This window comes from Pteropus medius, unplaced genomic scaffold (genome assembly GCF_902729225.1).
Source record: "Pteropus medius unplaced genomic scaffold, Ma_sr-lr_union100, whole genome shotgun sequence".
NCBI lineage: Eukaryota > Metazoa > Chordata > Mammalia > Chiroptera > Pteropodidae > Pteropus > Pteropus medius.
In genome coordinates, this window is record NW_024355205.1 from 3,920,269 (window position 1) to 3,939,793 (window position 19,525).

The 19,525-nt window shown below is 37.0% G+C and overlaps 2 protein-coding genes across 2 annotated transcripts in view; one reads left to right on the forward strand and one right to left on the reverse strand.

Annotated features, from left to right (window-relative positions):
* Positions 1 to 8,971, forward strand: part of ELOVL2 (ELOVL fatty acid elongase 2) — a 73,018-nt gene extending 64,047 nt beyond the window's left edge. The window contains exons 5-8 of the mRNA XM_039857597.1: positions 2,302 to 2,473; positions 5,083 to 5,207; positions 5,699 to 5,833; positions 7,687 to 8,971. Coding sequence (XP_039713531.1) covers positions 2,302 to 2,473; positions 5,083 to 5,207; positions 5,699 to 5,833; positions 7,687 to 7,812 — 558 coding nt within the window. The 3' untranslated portion in view covers positions 7,813 to 8,971. The remainder of the gene's footprint in view (positions 1 to 2,301; positions 2,474 to 5,082; positions 5,208 to 5,698; positions 5,834 to 7,686) is intronic.
* A 6,763-nt stretch (positions 8,972 to 15,734) lies between these two features.
* The window catches only part of SYCP2L (synaptonemal complex protein 2 like), a 72,516-nt gene continuing 68,725 nt past the window's right edge, over positions 15,735 to 19,525 (reverse strand). The window contains exon 31 of the mRNA XM_039857899.1: positions 15,735 to 15,837. Coding sequence (XP_039713833.1) covers positions 15,735 to 15,837 — 103 coding nt within the window. The remainder of the gene's footprint in view (positions 15,838 to 19,525) is intronic.

Here is a 19,525-nt window from a genome sequence, read left to right on the forward strand (position 1 = left end):
ATATAACCACACAAAGAATTATTATTTTAAGTAACATTAAATCAGTGTTTTGCCTAGATATCCCTAGTGAGATTTATCTTAAGAATATTCAGTAATTTTTCGGTTGCTATTAATAAAAATTTGGTATTGCTTTTTTGATACTGTTATAGGTACATGTAGGATAAAGTATATAATAATAATATTATTACAAGTAATATTTAAACATAGAAGGAAGATGATATCAATAAAAATTAAATGAAACCCAGTAATCATAGATTCAAGTCGGAAATATCAGAACTTTGTTATTTCTAAAATAAATGTGTTTTTTTTTTTTTTAGCTCTCTACAGAAAAGGCCTAGTCAGTCTGTGACAACCAGTACGATAAGCAATGAATCCCCAGATTATGTTCCCTAAATCCTGTAATTTTCCACTGGAGTTCTTAGGGAATTAGCCAATTCATGGTTTGGGTAGGAAATGTATATAAGAAGAATCTAGGACCTCTTGTGACGTAAAACAAAAGAACTATCAAAGACTGCTAGAGTCATGAAGGAAGGATGTAGGAGCCACCACTGTGAAGGGCCTTCCAATGCCGAATATGGGACAGTTTGACTATCAAAAAGAATACTATTGGAGTGGATTGAAACATATTAAATTTATTTTTTAAAACGGGAGTTTAAAATGATACTAAAAGAAACCTCATGTTACCCTTTGAAGGTTGTGCGGACACCAACTCATTCTAGGAAAAAAGGGAAAGAATCAAATGTTTTCTTGCCTTTCATATGTGAATCTCCAGATTGATAAAGAGGAAGAGTTCTCTCTAGAGGAAAAAATTCATAAGTAACAAGAGAATTAAAATCACTATTTTGTAACTCCTTGTGAAGTAATGGATCTAGACAGCAGTGAACTGTAAATGATAAAACTAGTGGGTAAAAATTGAATGGAAATTTCATAATGATTGCATTAGGCTATTAATACCTGAACTCGCTGTTCATAAATATCAGCAATCATGTCCCTCTTGAAATGATGAGATAGGAAGTACACTGAACCACCTATAAAGTATTCTTGCCAGAAGCCTTAAACCTGGCCGAGTCAATCCTCTCAATCTAATTGCTGGTTACAGAAAATGTAGGGGATAGAGAAATAACAGTAGGAAGAAACAGCCATCCAAATCGATAATATTGGAATTCTATACAACTGTTGTAGCTTTAATAGAAATAAAAGACATGAAAAAAGGAGAGGAGCAAGGAGAAAGACTGTTATTGATCAGAAGAGACTTAAGAATGATATCATAAATGCAAGCTGAACCTTGTCTGGGTCCTGATTTCTAAAGAGACATTTTCGAGGGAGATTTGGACATGGACTGGGCTATTAAAAGATATTAAGGAATTGTTCATTTTATTAGATAATGTTATGGTGGTTATGTTAAAACAAACATAGTCTCCATATCAGAAGTTTTTATAGATAAAATATGATACTTTGGATTTTTTATATGCTACACTCCCCCCTCCCCAAAAGAAAAGTGATGTGAAATAGACTTGATTCAACAAATTGGAATCATATTGAAAATTCTGAATTTCAGTGGTAGATACCACTGAAAATATTTGTAAATATTTTCAAACATTTACAAATGTAGGAAGAATAAGTATAATGAACCCATCGGTTCATTATACTTATTCTTCCTACATTTGTAAATATTTTCAATGGGTTCATTATACTTATTCTTCCTACATTTGTAAATGTTTGAAAATTTCCATAATAACATGGATTAATTAACCTTTTAATTAAGCCTTTAATTAAAATCTTTAAGATATACATTTTGAAAATATGTTCAAAGCTATAATACAAAAAAAAATGTAGATTTCTCTACACCCATTTTATTTTTAGTATATTACTGCAGGCCAGTGCACTTTGGGATACCATACAATTCCCCAGAGGTCACTGTTGTGTTTATGGTTTAATATTTTTGAAGGTTTAATATTCCCTCAAACATTAAGGTGGATGCCACTTGGAGAAGGATGGTGGAAATACCAGCCCACATAAGCCTGGGAAAGATCCTGTATAAATCAAGGAACCGTGGATTGGGTTTCTATGTGCAGAGGAGCGACTTGATCACATATGTATTTTGGAAAGATAATACTAGAGTAGGGTGGATTGCTGGGAACAAACTAAAACTGGAGTCAGAGACACCAGGTAGGTGTCTTTTCAGTGGTCTGAGAGAGAGATGCACACTAGTAAAGCACAGGACACAACGCTGAGAGGGAGGGCATCACGAGGCCATTCTCATTGCTCACTTTTTCTTTTCCCGTTTTAAAATTCTTACAGGTAGCCAAGGTGTTATGGTGGTACTACTTCTCCAAATTAGTAGAGTTCCTGGACACCATTTTCTTTGTTTTGCGGAAAAAAACCAGTCAGATTACTTTTCTTCATGTATACCATCATGCCTCTATGTTTAACATCTGGTGGTGTGTTTTGAACTGGATACCTTGTGGACAAAGTAAGTTATTTTGTTAATTTTTCAGTTCCATGTAATGGATCTTGTGAGACCTTTAGTGAATCTCTTGTGTTGAGTACTACATGCAGACCAAGACAGAGGGAAGGGAGGCCACAGCATAGCCTGCTTTGTCACACAGGGAAGCATGTGTTTGCCAATGGCCATTTAGATTATGGTCTTCGACACTGGCAGAATATGAGTATTACCCTCAATTTTAAAAATATTTTCTTCTCCATGCACCAAATATCCAATGGCCAGAAGCACATACTCTAGCTGGAGCAGTTTTACTCTAATAGGGCTTAAGAAATATATATGGCACCTTCCACAATTACCACTTGGCTCTGATATAGATTGAGTCATTTCAACTTTTAGGGCTTGTTTTTCCATTCTGAAAAATTAAAGTCTCATTGCTGACCCACTAGAGTAGTGGCTTTTTTTTTTTTCCACTAAGAACCACAATAAGAAATAATATATTTTATATCACAACCCAGTGCACTCATTCATATATATATATTTTGTATGAAACAAAAATTTCATGAGACAGTATTTAGCCTGGCTCTGTATAATGCATTGTGGTGTTTTGTTTTTTCTTTAATTCTATTTCACTTTTCCAAAAAGCTGATGACAACTTTCACTGCATTGATTTACTAACAGGTTCATTATGACCTGCAGTTTGAGAAACACTGAGTTAGAGAGACCCATATTTTCTATTTGATATTGTCTTGTACCCAAGAATTTAAAAATATTCTATGAAAAATTAGAACAGGTAAGACTTAAGTCAAAAATTTTGTCCCAGGATGACACTCTTGTAGAGATGATATTTTTTAAAACACCAAGGATATTTGGAATATTTTGGTGACTGTGAAATGCAAATATAAAATACAATGTGAAGAATGAAATTGCTGGAGGTGTAGTGGGCTGAAAGAGATGCTTTTTGCACCTCTCCTAGCCTGACAACCTGGTTTCTTGAGTTTAGTTATTAAGACTATAACAGACTTGTACTGTGATCAATATATAGACCATAATCGACATCAAAAGACAGTTATCAAAATTAAGTATTTTCGTGGTTGTCAACAGGTTCATTACAAATCACTAAGCATCTAAAAGTCTCAAATGATCATTGTGTAAATACAATTCTTATGAATAAAATACTGTGTGACAATTTCTATTCAATCTAGAATATTATAAAAATTATTAGCAGCAACTATCAGTTTTTCTTTAATTGATGGCAATGAAATCTCAGGTGGGTCAAAAAAATCACTAATATTGTGCTACCTGGTACTCTGAAACTATATTTGTGTTTTCATATATATTCTAGTGCCTTAACAAGTTATTCCATCCAGTGTTTCTTAAGGACTTCCTAGATGCATGGCGTTATTCCTTTTATTTCTTATTCACTGATTTGCATTTATTCAGATCTCTAATCCAGTACTGGGAAACCAGACTAGAGAATTTAAACTGATTAATTAACCAGCACATGTACAGTGCCTTTTAGTTTATATAAAGTTATATTATCTCCTTTAATCCTACCACAACCTTAAGAGGTAATTATTATACCTATTTTCCAGGTGAGAAAATCAAAATTTACAAGGTCAAAGTAACGTATCCAAGGAGCAGAGCTAATAGAGGGGGGTTGTCTAGCTCTGTGGTCTCCGCTGCCACAGGATTGATAGCTCTTAGACCAGCCATCTGTATCCCAAGCTAACACACAGAATAGTACCCAACACAAAGCAAATGCTAATAAGCATTTTACATGTCTTGGTTGATTTAATCCTTGCAACAGTGAGTTCCTTATTTCCAACAAATACTCTGTCTCTCACATCCTACCTCTTGCAACTACTATCTGTTCAAACCTTAGTTGACCCAACAGAACTTAGTCCCTTCTCCTTGGTGTTCTGAAACAGCATTCACTCAATGTTGATGGCAGTTATAGGAAGATTTCACAAAGATGATGGCAGGGGATAGAGGGCATGCTTTAGCACAGCTTAGCACAGCAAATATCCTAATTGGATTTTAGATATTCCTTGTTCTAAAAGTCCATGAGATGCCCCAGCTACTGGGAAGGTCTCACCAGCCAGTCTCTCCCCAGTCCCAGTCTTTTCTCATCCTCCCCAGCATCTCCTGGTTCCTAGATTTCTTTCAAGTAGATTTCATTTACTTAATTATGAAAAGCAACATTTTTCCTTGACTCTTGAGCATCTTCTTCAGCCATGTACTGAAGGCTCTCTTTGTATAATCAAAATGGCTCATCAAAGGTTTAGCTAAAACAAAGACACTTCTCTCTCAAAGAAATTCTGCCATCAGCTTTAAGCTAACATTTCTTTATCTTCCCAATTAGCTAATAGTAATGAGTTAAAGGTACACTAAAACCTTTGCACATCAGGAATTACCTTTTTGGTTGGCGTGCTAAAACACTATCCCAGTTTCTATTTAGGCAGCTTTTGCTGAATCCTGGAGTAATGTCACAGTAAACAAGGTGAGTTTATCAGTGTGAATTGTTAGTGACATATTTGTTATTTGTCTTTATGATACGCAGGAAGGATCTCACTGGACAAAGAATGAACAGTCTTACTTTCTAGAAGAGCGTAAATTTTCATATGGTACTTTTGTAGGTTTCTTTGGACCCACTCTGAACAGTTTTATCCACATTCTTATGTACTCCTACTATGGACTGTCTGTGTTTCCATCGATGCACAGGTATCTTTGGTGGAAGAAATACCTCACACAGGCGCAACTGGTATGTTCTCCCTCCTTTCAGCTCCTCTTCATGTGAAGCTTATAAATATTTTCATGGATCGGGGAAAGGAAATAGGGAGTCTCAGTCTTCTTAGAAGTCAGAGGCTTTTCCATGTGTGATGAGGCTGCCTGTTTTTCTCTAAAAATGGCCTTTTAAGAATGAAACCTTATTTATTAAAATGTCCTTTCTGTGTACAATTAGCTTATTCCTTGCTTTGAATATAGATGAATACTTTTAAAACTAATGTTCATGTTATTTTTTATCTTTCATTTCAACTGCTTTCCCATGAGAGTTAATGAGCATTATAATTATGTAATTTTAAATAAAATTTCTGGATAGGATAGTGAGCTGCTTTAGTGTTTTCTTGTTTTATTACTGCAAATTTTGGGGAGTAAGAATAGTTGATTTCTAAATGTATGAAACTTCACAGTGGTTTTTATATGGCTCGGCTTGGTTCACTCCACATGATGCCCTTTCTGCCACCCTTCCAGGTGCAGTTCGTGCTCACCATCACCCACACCATGAGTGCTGTCGTGAAACCATGTGGCTTCCCTTTCGGGTGCCTCATCTTCCAATCTTCTTACATGCTTACACTAGTCATCCTGTTCTTAAATTTTTATTTCCAGGTAGGTTCAATGTAAATATTCAGTGGCAAAACATAATAGACTGTGCACTATGTTTAATTTTACCCATTAAATATTATAGTAGCTCATGCTTGTTGATAAATTCTAATGACGGTGAAGCACAAAGTAAAAAGTGAAACTTGGATTCCTAATTCCTCTCACCATGGAGGAGGCCCTCCTCGAAAGATAACCAGTTAGTGGTCTAGTGGGCATTCTATTAAACATTTTTCAATGGATGCGTTTTGATAAAGTTTTATCAAAGTTATTATGCATTTGTATCATATACTTGCACCAGGCTATCCAAGTCTGAAGTCTAAAAGTTAAACACTGTGTATAGTAAGACAGATCCAGGAAATATATAGGGAGAAAAACATAGGCTAAATTGAATATTAAAAAATTGTTTCCATATCAGCTACTGCGATGTTGTAGACTGTTTAATTAAGGGAAAAATAATTGTTTTAAGGCAAACCAATGTGGAAAGGTCACACTGACTTTTTCTTGAGTGTCATTTTCTTTTTAATTAACGATTTAAATAGAAGAGAACTTCAAAATGCAATTTCAGAGCAACTCTATTATATAAGAACTGATGAAAGCAGTAAGAGCACAGGCCTCAGGTGGTTGTAGATTTAAAATTACACTTCTTTGTGGGCTGGAGAAATAGAAAGCTTCACGAAAAAAATGAGAACATTTCTATTCAAAACAGTACTTCTGAAGTTGTATTCAATTGTATTTTCTTCTTCAGACAAACAACAAGTGCTTTCTGAATTTTTAGTTTGCATTTGCTGAAAGTCAACCCATAGTGGTTTTAAACAAAGTACAACTGTGGGAACTGAACTTTTGACAGCTTTTCAGCACTTGTGTTTCGAAATTGGACTAGCTAGGTTTTGTCTTTCATAAGAGATAAGAGTTTCCTTTCAAAATTTCTAAAGAAGTAACCATTGATAGAACCAAAGCCACAAAAAGAAGGAAAAAGCTGAATGTTAAAGGGAAAGCGAAGGGAGTCATTTTGGTATCAAAACTTGAAGGGAAGCCGATAGCCCAGCAGGGGTCGGCAATGGCACTCAAAGCTTTAACCCTACATGCTCCTTCAGTTGAATCTTAGTCCTTTAGAGTATATTCTTTTAAACTTAACCCTTAATACCACTGCTTTGGAAAAAAAAAACGGTAAAAATGAGGTGAGAGCATGTATTTTGTCAGAATAGCAAAGATATGCCAAAACCCAAATCAAGCCAAAATCCCAGGTACCAGTACTTTTTTTCACTTGAACTGTATTTTTTAAAAATTGTCCTTAAATAAGTCATGGAGATATAATGTACAGCATGGTGACTATAGTTAATAATACTGTATTGCATATATTGCTAAGAGAGTAGATCTTAAAAGTTCTCATCACAAGAAAAAAGTCTAACTGTATGTGGTCATGGATGTTAACTAGACTTTTTGTGGTGATAATTTCACAATATATACAAATAGTAACTCGTTATGTTGTACATCTGAAACGAATATGTATGTCAGTTATACCTGAACTGAAAAACTCGAAAGATATATCCTTTCCAAGTAAGCAACTAATGCAGAATAAATTGAATGCTAATCCCATAATATATAATAAATACTATCCTAATGTAGATAAGGTGAAAGAAACAATCTTTTATGGGAATTCATGCATACATCCTGTTTTTACCCTATTTTTATTTTTAACCCGAAGCTTAAAAATTGTCTTATTAAAAACAAGAATACTTATTAAAAAGTCCAGTACCCAAGAAAATCATGCACTGTTTTAGACTGTATGCTACATTAGAGACAAGGTCTTATTAAAGAATCCTTTTTTCTTTTTCTCTTCAAAATATACACATCCACAGACATACCGAAAAAAGCCAATGAAGAAAGAGATGGAAGAGTTACCAGCAGGGAAAGAAGTTAAGAATGGTTTTTCCAAAGCCTACTTCACAGCAGCTAACGGAGTAATAAACAAGAAAGCACAATAAACAGCGAATAACAGACTAAGCATATATAATAGCCTAACAGATTCGCTTGTTTTAAAGCAAGGACTGAATTGAAAGTTATATATGTTTTAGCATAAATTAATTTCTTTTGAGTTTATAAATCATTTGTATTAATATCTTGCTATTAGGTTAATTGGTTAACTGAATGCTTCTGTCAGCACTGAGGTGAGGCTGAACTCTGTAGACCTCAGAAGTGGCGCAACTTCTCTCTCCTTCCCCCGATCCCCCAGACTTAACCCCTCACTAGAGACTGTCTTTATAATGCCTTATACACATCAAAGCCAGGAAACATGGAGCATTGTTTTTCACAGCAAATCTTCAAATAAAAGTTGAGTTTTGTTCATATTAAAATGTTTAAAAGAAAATGTTATCTTCTAAATACAGGGTATGTTCTAATCTATATTAAGCAATAATTGTCAGTACATAAAGTAATTAGTCCCTTTGTTCCTTTAGGAATCCACCCCAGAAAAATATTAAAATGGGATCATAAATGAAAAATCTAGCAAAACTTTTCTCTCTTAACTAGAGCCTAATTTCCACAGCCACTCCTAATTCTCAACTTAGTGATATGGTAATGAGACTTGTATTTTTTTTTTTATTTTGAAGATTAGTTTTTCTAAGAAGGGAAAAAAAAATCTTCTGCCAAACCCTTATAGCTCAGGGGCTTTGAATAGGAGTTTTTTTTCTCAGTTTTAGTTTGGTTTCCTTAATTATTCATGTCTACCTCTCATGTTAAGTAGACCTAGGTATAGCCACACACAACGCTCAATATTTAAAGCAGGATCTAAACCTGGCTGCCCGTTTCTTTCTGAACAAGGGCTCAAGTCCAGTCTGCCTTTATCTTTAGAATGATATGCCACTGGAACATTTATAAATCAGAATTAACAAAGCAATAGGTGCAAAATAGACATTGAATTTGTCAACTATTTCTTGTGAGCCTGGTTGTGAATATTATTCCCAAATACCTGCTATCACTCTTTGCAGGTTAAGTTTTTGAAAACAGGAAGAAAAACTCAGAAGACTATGAAAGATTTCAGTACTGAGCCATGAGCTGGTAGTAAGCCACACTGAAAGTGTGCGAATTGGCAAACCAAGCACATCCTTTCCCTGCTCAGGTAATGCAATGTTACGGAGAATCAAGCAAAAAAGCAGAGGAAGGCATTAATAAATATTTCCTTCCTAAGTGTGGGATGGTTACTGTTACTATTACATTGCACTGAGAATGGAAACAATACTTTCTGAAGATGTGATGATGACTTATACCCTATAAAAGCATTTATACCCTACCCCTTCTTTTAAAATAAGTTTTTAGGTCATAATGTTGACATCAAAGGCTTAAGAGCCAGAAGGGCATTGTCAACATTGTCCCAACACATTCCAGTCTGTTTGGGAGTGCCTCCCTGTCCTTTTGCTCCCCCCACCACTACAGTTCTAATTTTTAAATTATTTTTCCTGTTTTTTTTTTTTTTTTTAATAAACACTGACTTTTGTACTGACATTTTACACTGACATTGTACGGACTTTTCTAACTTGTCTTTCATGTAAACTACCCACTCAGGAATCTGGCCCACTTTTTTTTAATTGTCTGATCTTAGACTAATCTTAATAGTGAAAGTGTTGTGCCCTGTAACATCTCCTTCTCTACTAGTTGATCCATTTCTATTAAACAGACATCTCTGTCTGATGCCCATTTATTTTTGGATTTATTTTTCTAAATAGTTTTCTGAAAGTGACTTGCTCTAGGGTCCTTAATCCCCACTTCCATGACATTATAACTGTATTATTATAAGCATTGTTCTCTCCCAGAACCTTATGTTAAAACAAGGGCTAACTATGACTGTTATTGCTCCTCTATGATAAACACAAGTTGGACTAAGGAGAAAGCCTTTGGAGCAATTGGACTCTAGTTCAGTTTCAGGTCTCAAACATGGGCTAAAATCTGTTCTCAAAGTACATTTCAGGTAAAAATGAGACTCTGAAGACAGATATTCATTGTATTCCACTTATTTGTCACTGAGACCCTTAAGTCTCGTTGCTCAGCATCAGACCTGCCATTCTGGGTGCTTTCGTGGGCTTCATATCTGCAGAGAAGGGAGGGTATCCTTCATTCAACAGAATGACAAAGCCAAGGAGCTCTAAGGATTGGGCAGCTTGACCTCAGATCAAAGAGGAAAACTTGGGTAGTTTACACTTCAAGCTCAATTTAAAAGTTTCAGGATGCTTATTTCCAATTGGTCTTTAATTCTAGAGAAGCTTAATAAAACACTTAGAGCCTTATAGCATTCAAGGGCCAGTAAAAATACACAGAGCTATAAATCTTACCCACTAAAATTGAATCAGGTAAATATTTTAACCTGTCATTAAGTGTTACAACTTTAAAAAAAGAAATGTCTACCTTTAATGTTATTTTCCTAAAACAAAATTATAAAAATATCTATAATCTGTTAAAGAAAAAAAATGGAAAGTTTTATTCCTAAATTTCCTCTTACTCATAAGAATGAAAACATTTAAATGTATACCTTAAGCATAGCTGTTAATAATTCTATTTTTTTAATTAAAATAGAACATTTACTTAATGGAATTAAACATAAGAGAAATTTTCAACCCTTCAAAATTATATATTGAACTATTTAAGCATATTGGGGGATAAAGTCCCCCATGAGAAAGGTATTTCTTATTTTTAAGGTGAAATGGCATATACTTGATGGGCAGAACAGCACTTTGTGTGTAAGAGACCATTCTGGTTCTTTCTAATATTTCCATATTGTTTTAAGATGTTTCTGGGGCTTATTTGGAATATAAGGATATGACCTTTTTGGTTTTCCTTTGAAAGTACTTATTTATATCTTGAGAACATAGTATCATGATTGGGGTGGCCAGGGAGGCAGGAGAAGCCATTTTTCTTTTGTAGATAAATAAAAAGCATTCTGTATGATTGTTGTATAATAAATTGATTTTTACACTAAAGTAAAGCATTTGTGATTTTTCTTATCTGGTTCAAAGAAATTAAAATGTATGTCTGCATGGAATTCTAAATGACCTATTACTTGAGAATCTTTTTTACAATAAAGTGATATTTTAGCAATTGATTTCAGATGTTTAATTCTTCCTTGATTTCAACAAGCAATGAGCTTTTAGGCAACATTATTACTTTTATATAGTATTCATATACCAAGTTAAACTATTTCATAAAGTGGTCGTTCACAAAAAAAAAATTTAAGACCAATTAGATAAGCAGTGGATATAAAGGTTATAACAAACAAACTGCCATATAGATAAACTGGGTGGAGCACTGGATTGATTGGGGAGACATATTAGGCACAAACAACTCTGTGTAGTGCTCTGAAACCCTTTGCAGACAGACAGACGAGAGGCTACTGCAGATCAGGAGTGGGTCTGTGAGCTGAGAGTTGACCATGGCGAAGCCTGGGAGACAAGTTGGGGTCGTGGGGCCGGATCACAGACTGGTGTTGTTCAATGTAAAGAGTGGAGTTTTGAATGCAGTGTTAAGGAGAATAAGACACAGATCCAAAAGAAAGCTACAGAAGATGTGCTCAAAGTCTGCTTATGAAGTTGCTTAAATTCCTGGATAGTAACAGAGACAGGGCAAGGTACATTAAGGAAGGACAGGAGGGGAGCAGGGAATGGAAGAGGAAGAAAACTAAATGGGAGGTGGCACTGAACGGGGAAAACTTCATTTTAATTATCTGAATGGGGGCTAGAGTTTGGGAGGGGAAGAGTAGACATTTTAAAGAGCTGCTTCTTAACCTGCAGGGATTTCATTATTTTAAACAGTGAGCAGAACCAAATCATTAAAACTTTGTGCTTAAAGATAAACCCTATGTCTCTGGTAAGGCCTAATAACTGTTGCTGCAAATTAAAAGCTGCTTATACATGATAAATGTTCACTTAAATAAGTTCCTTAGTTTTTTCATATAAAGAAAAATTCAGTGTGTGTTTTTATTATGGCAGGCTTTCTTCAAATCAAATTACATTCACATATATAAGGAGGATTTCCACTCCAGGGCACATAAAGAAGTAATCACTCTTACAAGACTAACTACAGTCACCTAAAATATCCCTTGACCTTCAGTAAAACATGACTTTCGGTCATGGGTGGGGAGTAAAAGCTTTTGATTTGTAGGTCATTTTTCTGTCTTGAGAAACTGCACTGAGGGAACACAGATATGACACCAAGAGGACAAGTTTATCTAGCATGCTTACCCTCATTGAGCAATTTGTAAATGCAGTCATTATGGCTCTAAGGAACAACACACTGGGAACCCATTATGACAGTGTCTGAGGCCAAATCACGTTTACACCCAGGCAGAGCCCAGCCATGCTCAGTGCCCTCCAAGCTCTTGGCACATGGCTTTGTGTTTGTGTACCAGTCTGTAACCTTGAGATGGGGCCTCTTACATTTGTCACAGTTATCATTTAGCCTATTAACCTAACTGACCCCTAAAGGCATTTGAATCTGTGATTCCTGAATATTGAACAACAAAAGGAAAAATACTGTCGTTTTGCCCAGGCTGATATCATACAGTAAGAGGGAAATGAACTTAGCATTCCTGTTGGCTGTGACCCTAGTAACAAATATCAGAAGTTGCAAATTTCTCTGAAAGACTTAAGTACTACCTAACACACTTTGTGCAGAAAGAACTAGCCTTTATTTTTTTAATGCTAGTTTAGTTTTATGAGCTTTGACAAACTCTAGAAATAATAATGTTCAATTGATAAATTCATCAACTCTAACTTGCCCGGTGCTGTGTATTACACTAGAGAGCAGAAGTGACCCAGAAGTATCTTCCCTTAGAATTCATAGTCTGGTAAAGTAGATGGTGAAACATTTAGTTATAAAATAACAGAAAAACTGAAAATGGCTTACCAAGAAAACTTTCTTAAAGGAGGCAATGCCTAAGCTTAGTTTTTTGATGGGTGAAAAATTCTCCAAATAGACAAGGCTAGAACTTTGTTCAAGGAAATTTAAGAGGTAAACACCTACATCATTCATGGGAGTCACCATTCATTCCTTCAGCAAGTATTTCTTGAGTGCCTCCCATGGGCCTGGCATTGCCAGAGTTTAGAATAAAATAGTGAAGAAAACAGACAAGGTCTCTGCTCTTAAGGAGCCAGTGTCTAGTGGACACTACCTAGTGGGGAAACAGGAAGTCATCATACTGTAAGAATGTGCTATTTATGTTATCTGTTAAATGTGTCAGGATTCACTGACACATCATTTACATGGCTTAGAGACATCCTGTATTATCCAGAGTTCTCTAGAAAAAAACCAATAAGATATATCTATAACTCAATAGGTTGGTAGATGATGATGATGATGACAGATAGATAGATAGATAGATAGATAGATAGATAGATAGATATGGAGCAAGACAGATATACTTTAAGCAATTTGCTCACACAGCTGTGAGGGCTGGCAAGTGTGAAATCTATAGGGAATGCTGAATGCGAATGCTGAGACCACTAAGTTATTTCTGATTCAGCTCATAACACTACTATTTCTGGCTTGAGAAAAATGGCAAGGACAGTTGAAATGACATTAAGTATGAATAATTATCCTTTTGGGGTATATTTTAAGTTTTTTCTACTTGTGGTAACAAAAATATGAGAAGAACTTTTAGGAGATATCCACATATATCCATAAAGGGATCTGACCTTACACAGTTGTGGGAGTAATTAAGCAGCCTCCATAAGGCTGTTGTTACCGTGCCTAATGTTGAAGTCCACAGGGCAGGCAGTTGGGAAGGGAGGATGGTTGTAGAGTAGGGGAGAGCAAGAGCAAAGAAGAACCCACAGCATGAGCTAGAGTCCACAAAGACAGACTGAGACCCATCGGCCTCTGACCTTGGTGATGAGAGTGTCCTACATAAGCTAAGGTCTGTATTACAGAGATACACACATATAGTGTCTGTGTCCCAGAGCTACACATACACATGGCCGAATGAAAAAACAAAGGCAAGCTCGTAACTTAACTGAGTTCCCAATAAAAAAAGCTTTGGCCAATAGTGACCAGTCTTCTGGAATCCAGACAGCATCTGTTTCTCCATTATCTGCTCAGTAATAATGACTATATTATAAGCAGAAGAATCAAACTATTAAATGACCAGAAAATTAAAAGCCTGGCCAAGAACATCTAGGCCTTTCACTCAGTAAATCTCAGTTCATCTGGAAACAAGTTTTCCAGCTATCCTTGACCTAATGCAAAGCTCGAAGTCCACAGGGAAGGCAGTTTTTTTCACCTTGGAAATTTACTGCTTTACTTACATATACTAATTTTCTAAAAAGCATAAATATTCTGGACTCATTGGCACTTATTGCCCATATATTTTCACCACCCTGACCCCCCACTCACCCACTTTCCTATCATACAAACATCATGCTTCATTTCATAGGCTCCTGGGAGAAGTCTAAGCTACACTGGCTTAGAGACATCCTGTATTATCCAGGGTTCTCTAGAAAAAAAACAGAATAAGATATATCTATATCTCAATAGGTTGGTAGATGATGATAGATAGATAGATAAATAGGTAAATAGATAGATGATGGATAGACAGATAGATGGATGGATGATAGATACAGAGCGAGACATATATTTTAAGCAATTTGCTCACACAGTTGTGGGGCTGGCAAGTGTGAAATCTATAGGGAATGCTAGCAGGCTGGAAAGTCAGGTAAGAGTTGAGAGTGCAGCCTTGAGTCTGAAATCTGCAGGGTGGGCCAATAGGCTGGAAACTAAGGCAGAGTTTCTATGTTGTCATCTTGAGGCAGGATTGCTTCTTCTTCGGGCAATCTCAGTCTTTTCTCTTAAGGCTTTCAGCTGACTGGATGAGGCCCACCCACATTATGGAGAGTAATCTGCTTTACTCGAAGTCTACTGACTTAAATATTAATCACATCTACAAAATATTTCACAAAACATCTAGACTAGTGTTGGACCAAACAACTTGGCACCATAGCCAAGCCAAGCTGACACTTAAAATTACTATCACGTGTTCCCTTGACCAAGACCCACGGTAGGAATTATTCCTACTTTTCTTGACTTCATTGCCACATAAAACGATTAATAGCCTCATTCTCAAAATTCTCTTGTCCTTTGGCTTCTGAGACCCTGAAGGAGCCCAGAGGTTCTCCTGCTTCTGTCTCCTCCCGCAATTGCAAATTTGGACATCTTCCATTTCTCCTAAGGCACAAAGATGACCAAGGCTTGAGAATACAGGGAGCAGGCTAGGCCACAGGCCTGTAAACCAACCATGACCACTTCCCGAGCTAAGTGCGATCTCAGAGATGAATACAGTCACTGAGCAAGCCAACAGGAAAGCTGGTCAACTGTGACTTGGGTTGGGAGGTGGGGAAGACCTTATATTAAGAAAATAGAACCAGAGCCAGGCCTGGAAGCACAGTTAGGGGCTCACTAAGGGAAGAATTGGGTGAAGTGGGCTTCCAGCAGAAGAAACAAAGTTAGGGAGCAGCACGACACAGCTGTCATAGCACATTCCAGAAACTTCTATTAGTAAAGAGGAGGCTTCAGGATAGGGTGACGGGTAGAAGGCTGCAAATGTACAGCCTTGAGTGCCAGGCTAACAGGGAACCATTATGGTATTCAGTGGGGGAACAATGGATTGGATGGGTGTTGTGGACAGAAACTCTGCAGTTATTGGGGAAAGAAGCTGGGCAGAAGCACAATTGTGGCATTTCTTGCACAAGTTGGGGGAAATCTATACTAGATCACATAGGAGACTTCACTGGGAGATGCCACAAAATTTTGAAGGGGTAAGAGTCAAAGTTAAGATTCTGAACTTAGAGACAGGAGTGAATGCGGATGCCATGGGCTCAGCAGGGGAGGGTCTGGACTGAGATGGGGCAGGGGCAGCAGAGGATGAGAGTTAGTTGTGGACACGTTCAGTCTGAAGCACGTGCACAATTCCCAGTTGGTGCTTGTCTAGTGGGTAGGTGCAAATGCACTGAGGCCCAGGAAGCCATTTGCACCTGAGAAAAGACAAAGAGACAAGAAAGCCAGCACTTTCCAGAGAATTAATCAGAATTTGAGGCTGAAGAAGTAGCCAGAGAAAGAAGAGAAAGTAGTGTCCCTGAATATTTAAACAGAATCAAATGCTACAGGAAGGTCAGGTGGGCAACTACTGACAAAAAGGCATTAGGTTTGGTCAAGGGGAGGCAGTTAGCAAATTGCAGGGGGTTTCGGAGTGAATGAGAAGTCAGAAAAACAAAATCAAACAAGCCACATGAAAATAATGTCTAAGAACTGGGGATATGAAGGAATGGTTACAGTAGTTGCTAAAAGAGAACTAAGGTGAGTGAGCAAGCAGGAAAGAGAATGAATGTGTTTGTGGTATGCACAGTTGAAGGGAAAGTCTGAATGAATCTGCAGGTTGAGGCTGAGGATCTGGTAGCCAGCCTCCCACTCCCCACAATAGGGCAACAGAGGAAGTGAGGCCTTGGGTCCCTTTGTTTCCACAGGAAAGATAGTCAGAATATACTTCAGTACTGAATCACCATATTATCATCTATGGCCCCAAACAAATCTCATACTGAAAGCATCCCACCGGGGCCCTGAACCTTGGAGAGAATCAGCCTGACTCTTCTTGTCACAGGAAGGGTAGGGAAGGAGTCAAGGGGCTAGGAAGGACGGAAGAAAATGAGAGTTGTTCATGCTGCTGGACTGTGTTTAAAGTGCAAAAGCCAGGAGATAATGTGCTGTGGAAGGACCGTGAAGATGGAAGTAAACAAAGGGAAGGGCTGCTGTGGAAGATGGAAGGTTAGAGCACAGAAGGATACTGGAAATGACAAAGGAGGCTGAGGCTACAGACTGGTTGGGTGCAGGACTGTTCCCAATAGGAGTGAGTCAGAAAGGGGGTGAGCATGATCCACAGCTGTCATGGGCCCAGAGTATAGGACAAAGTCAGTGGGGTTGGGTGAGGAGCTGCTGCTGTCCTTGCTCCCCTGCTGGCTGAACATCATCAGCTCAGTCAAAGCACCTACAATCCAGCCTCCCTCCATGTATCCACAAGAGTACATCCATCCCTATGTCCTGCCACCCACCTCACTCGTCTCACACGCAACCTGGCACAGCGCTTGTCAGCTGTTTTCCACACTTCTTGTTCATTCCCAGGACCTTTGTTCCAGTGGAGGCCTTAACTACTGTTAAAATCTCCTGGTAAAATGAATTCAGTCTTCATGCTTCATATCGATCTTCCTAAACCACTGTGTTCATCGTACCATTCTCTATTAAGTCTGCAGTGGCTCTTTCTCACTTACAGAATAAAGTCTTTCTTATCAAGCCAGTTAAAGCACTTCGGTTTGAGCCTAAACAAATTTAATTTCCACTAACACTCCATTATGGCCTCAAACAAATTCTGCATTTTTATGCCTCTGTTCCATTGTTCATGTTAATCCCTCTTCACTAACCAGAAGAAAACCCACCCTCAACCTTCAAGATCTATTTCAAAGGGGACCTCTCCTCCAAGAAGCCATCCCTGATCACCTCAACAAAAATGGCCTCTCCCTCCTCACAACTCTGATAGTGTTCAGTTTACACTTCATTTATGGCGCTTATCACATACAGTCTTGAGATTTTCAGTTACCTGGGTGTCTTTAGACTAAGCTCGTTAACAACCAAGATCACATCCAACATCTACCATATGAGCTACCTCAAGGCCTCGCAGGAAAAGTTCTGAAATATATGTTCATTAGTTACCAGAAGTCATACATATTCTTTAGATGTCCTTCCATGAAGACAGTTGATGTAATGACACTGAAATCCATAAAACTTCAGGTCGCCAGAGACTGTGAGCCCTAAACTGAATGTGCCTAAATAAAATAAGGTTAATTAGATCCTCTGGACTTAAAATATAAGTGTTTTTATATTCTATAAAGTTTACAGTATACAATATAGCTCATATAAAAATTCTAAAGAAAAAAATGACAAATTGGGGTTATAAACATTTGTTTTGGCAGATTAAACTACAAATAACCTCTATTACTAAGCAAGTTATACTATATAATGAATAAACTGTTTTCAGTCTACAGTCATTGACTTTATTTATCCAAATCATGAACAAAATTACTTTGTAGATGGCCTTAAATTACATAGGTTTCATTTTCCTAAAATAAATTCAAACACTCAACTGTATATGCAACTTCATGTGCTCAGAAGCTATTAGAGCATTCAGTAATAATCACATGATGAATATTTCTCCTCTGCTAAATCTGGCAATTTTGTTAAAGTACTGGAGAAACTAGAATATTTGTAGATTAAATGAAAAAACTATTTCAAAATACTTCATCTTCATCTGAGATATTTTCATCACATTCAAATTAAATTCTCCTTCAAAGAATATACTAAATAGTATGTATACAGATGCTGCTAAAATACTTTTCCCCACAAAACTTGACATTCTCAAGTAAAAATCAATTTTACTTTTAAAATCATGTTTTAAAAAAGCCACAACACTCCACGTTGTTAAACATCCTGAACTTCCTTTTTTTTCTTGCCAAATTTTAATACAAAAGTTTAACTTTTGTGAACAAATGGACAATAACACAATTGCAAACCACCAACAAATTCTATTCTATTCTAGTTGATTCGATTCTATTCGATTCTAACTCAGGAGTTCTCAGGGATTCTGTTTGGCGTGGAGTAAAATGAATGAGCTCAGGGTACCAAAGCACCACTTGTGTGGAAGAGTCAACTTTTTCTTCTTCAGGCATCTCAGACTGGTGGAAAGGGAAAAAGAGAAAAGAGGGTTATTCAAGCTTGAACTATCCCCCACTCTCAGAAATCAGTGAGCCAATATGAATGTCAATCCTTTTTATCAGTTACAGCCCTAACTCAGATTTTCGGTGAAGTTGCATCTTACATGGCCACTGGAAGCTAAAGTCAGTGTACCTGTGAAAACTGGCTAGAGTTAAAATCACCCTCAAAAATCTCTTAAATATGCTCTCTCTCAAAAGTCTATAACACAGCAAGTTATTTTTTCCTCCAATGTTCAAGAAAAGATAGCTATTTCTTGACTGGAATACCAGGTGAAGTGGCTGGGCTGACTTTTGGAGCAACGCAGTGTGAAAAATGCACGTTGTCAATAACCAGATTGCTATTCAGCCCGATTCAATGTTCATAAAACAAGAAGTAGGTAGGAGCTGTTATCAATGAGGGACCAGATTTTCCTATCCTAATGCAAACATTAGGGTATATTCTCATTGAGAATGGCGGACAATCATATGTGTGACTTAAGTTATTTCTCCATTTTTTTTCTGTGCTCAGTACCTGTAATTTATTTCAGGAATGACATAGTACTAGTAACCTACCCGACATCTAAACTCTCTTTCTTCCTTATGTACAGAACCTCAGTTTTGGGAAGGCAGTAACATGTTCTGTTAAATTCTCACCTCCCCAGATTCCCTTTCAACGAGAGAGGATCATGTGACCCAGTTCAGGCCAGTAAGATAGAGACAAATATCTATCCACTGAGCTTCCATGATAACTGTTTCCCTAACTGAGAAAAAAAAAAAAGGTGGGAGGGGAAGATCCTGCTGACACATCTTTTACCTTTCACGCATCCTTTCTTTCTGCTGGGATAATACTTAGAGGTAGAGCAGATTAAACTACAAATAACCTCTATTACACAACCAAGTTATACTATATAATAAACTATTTTCA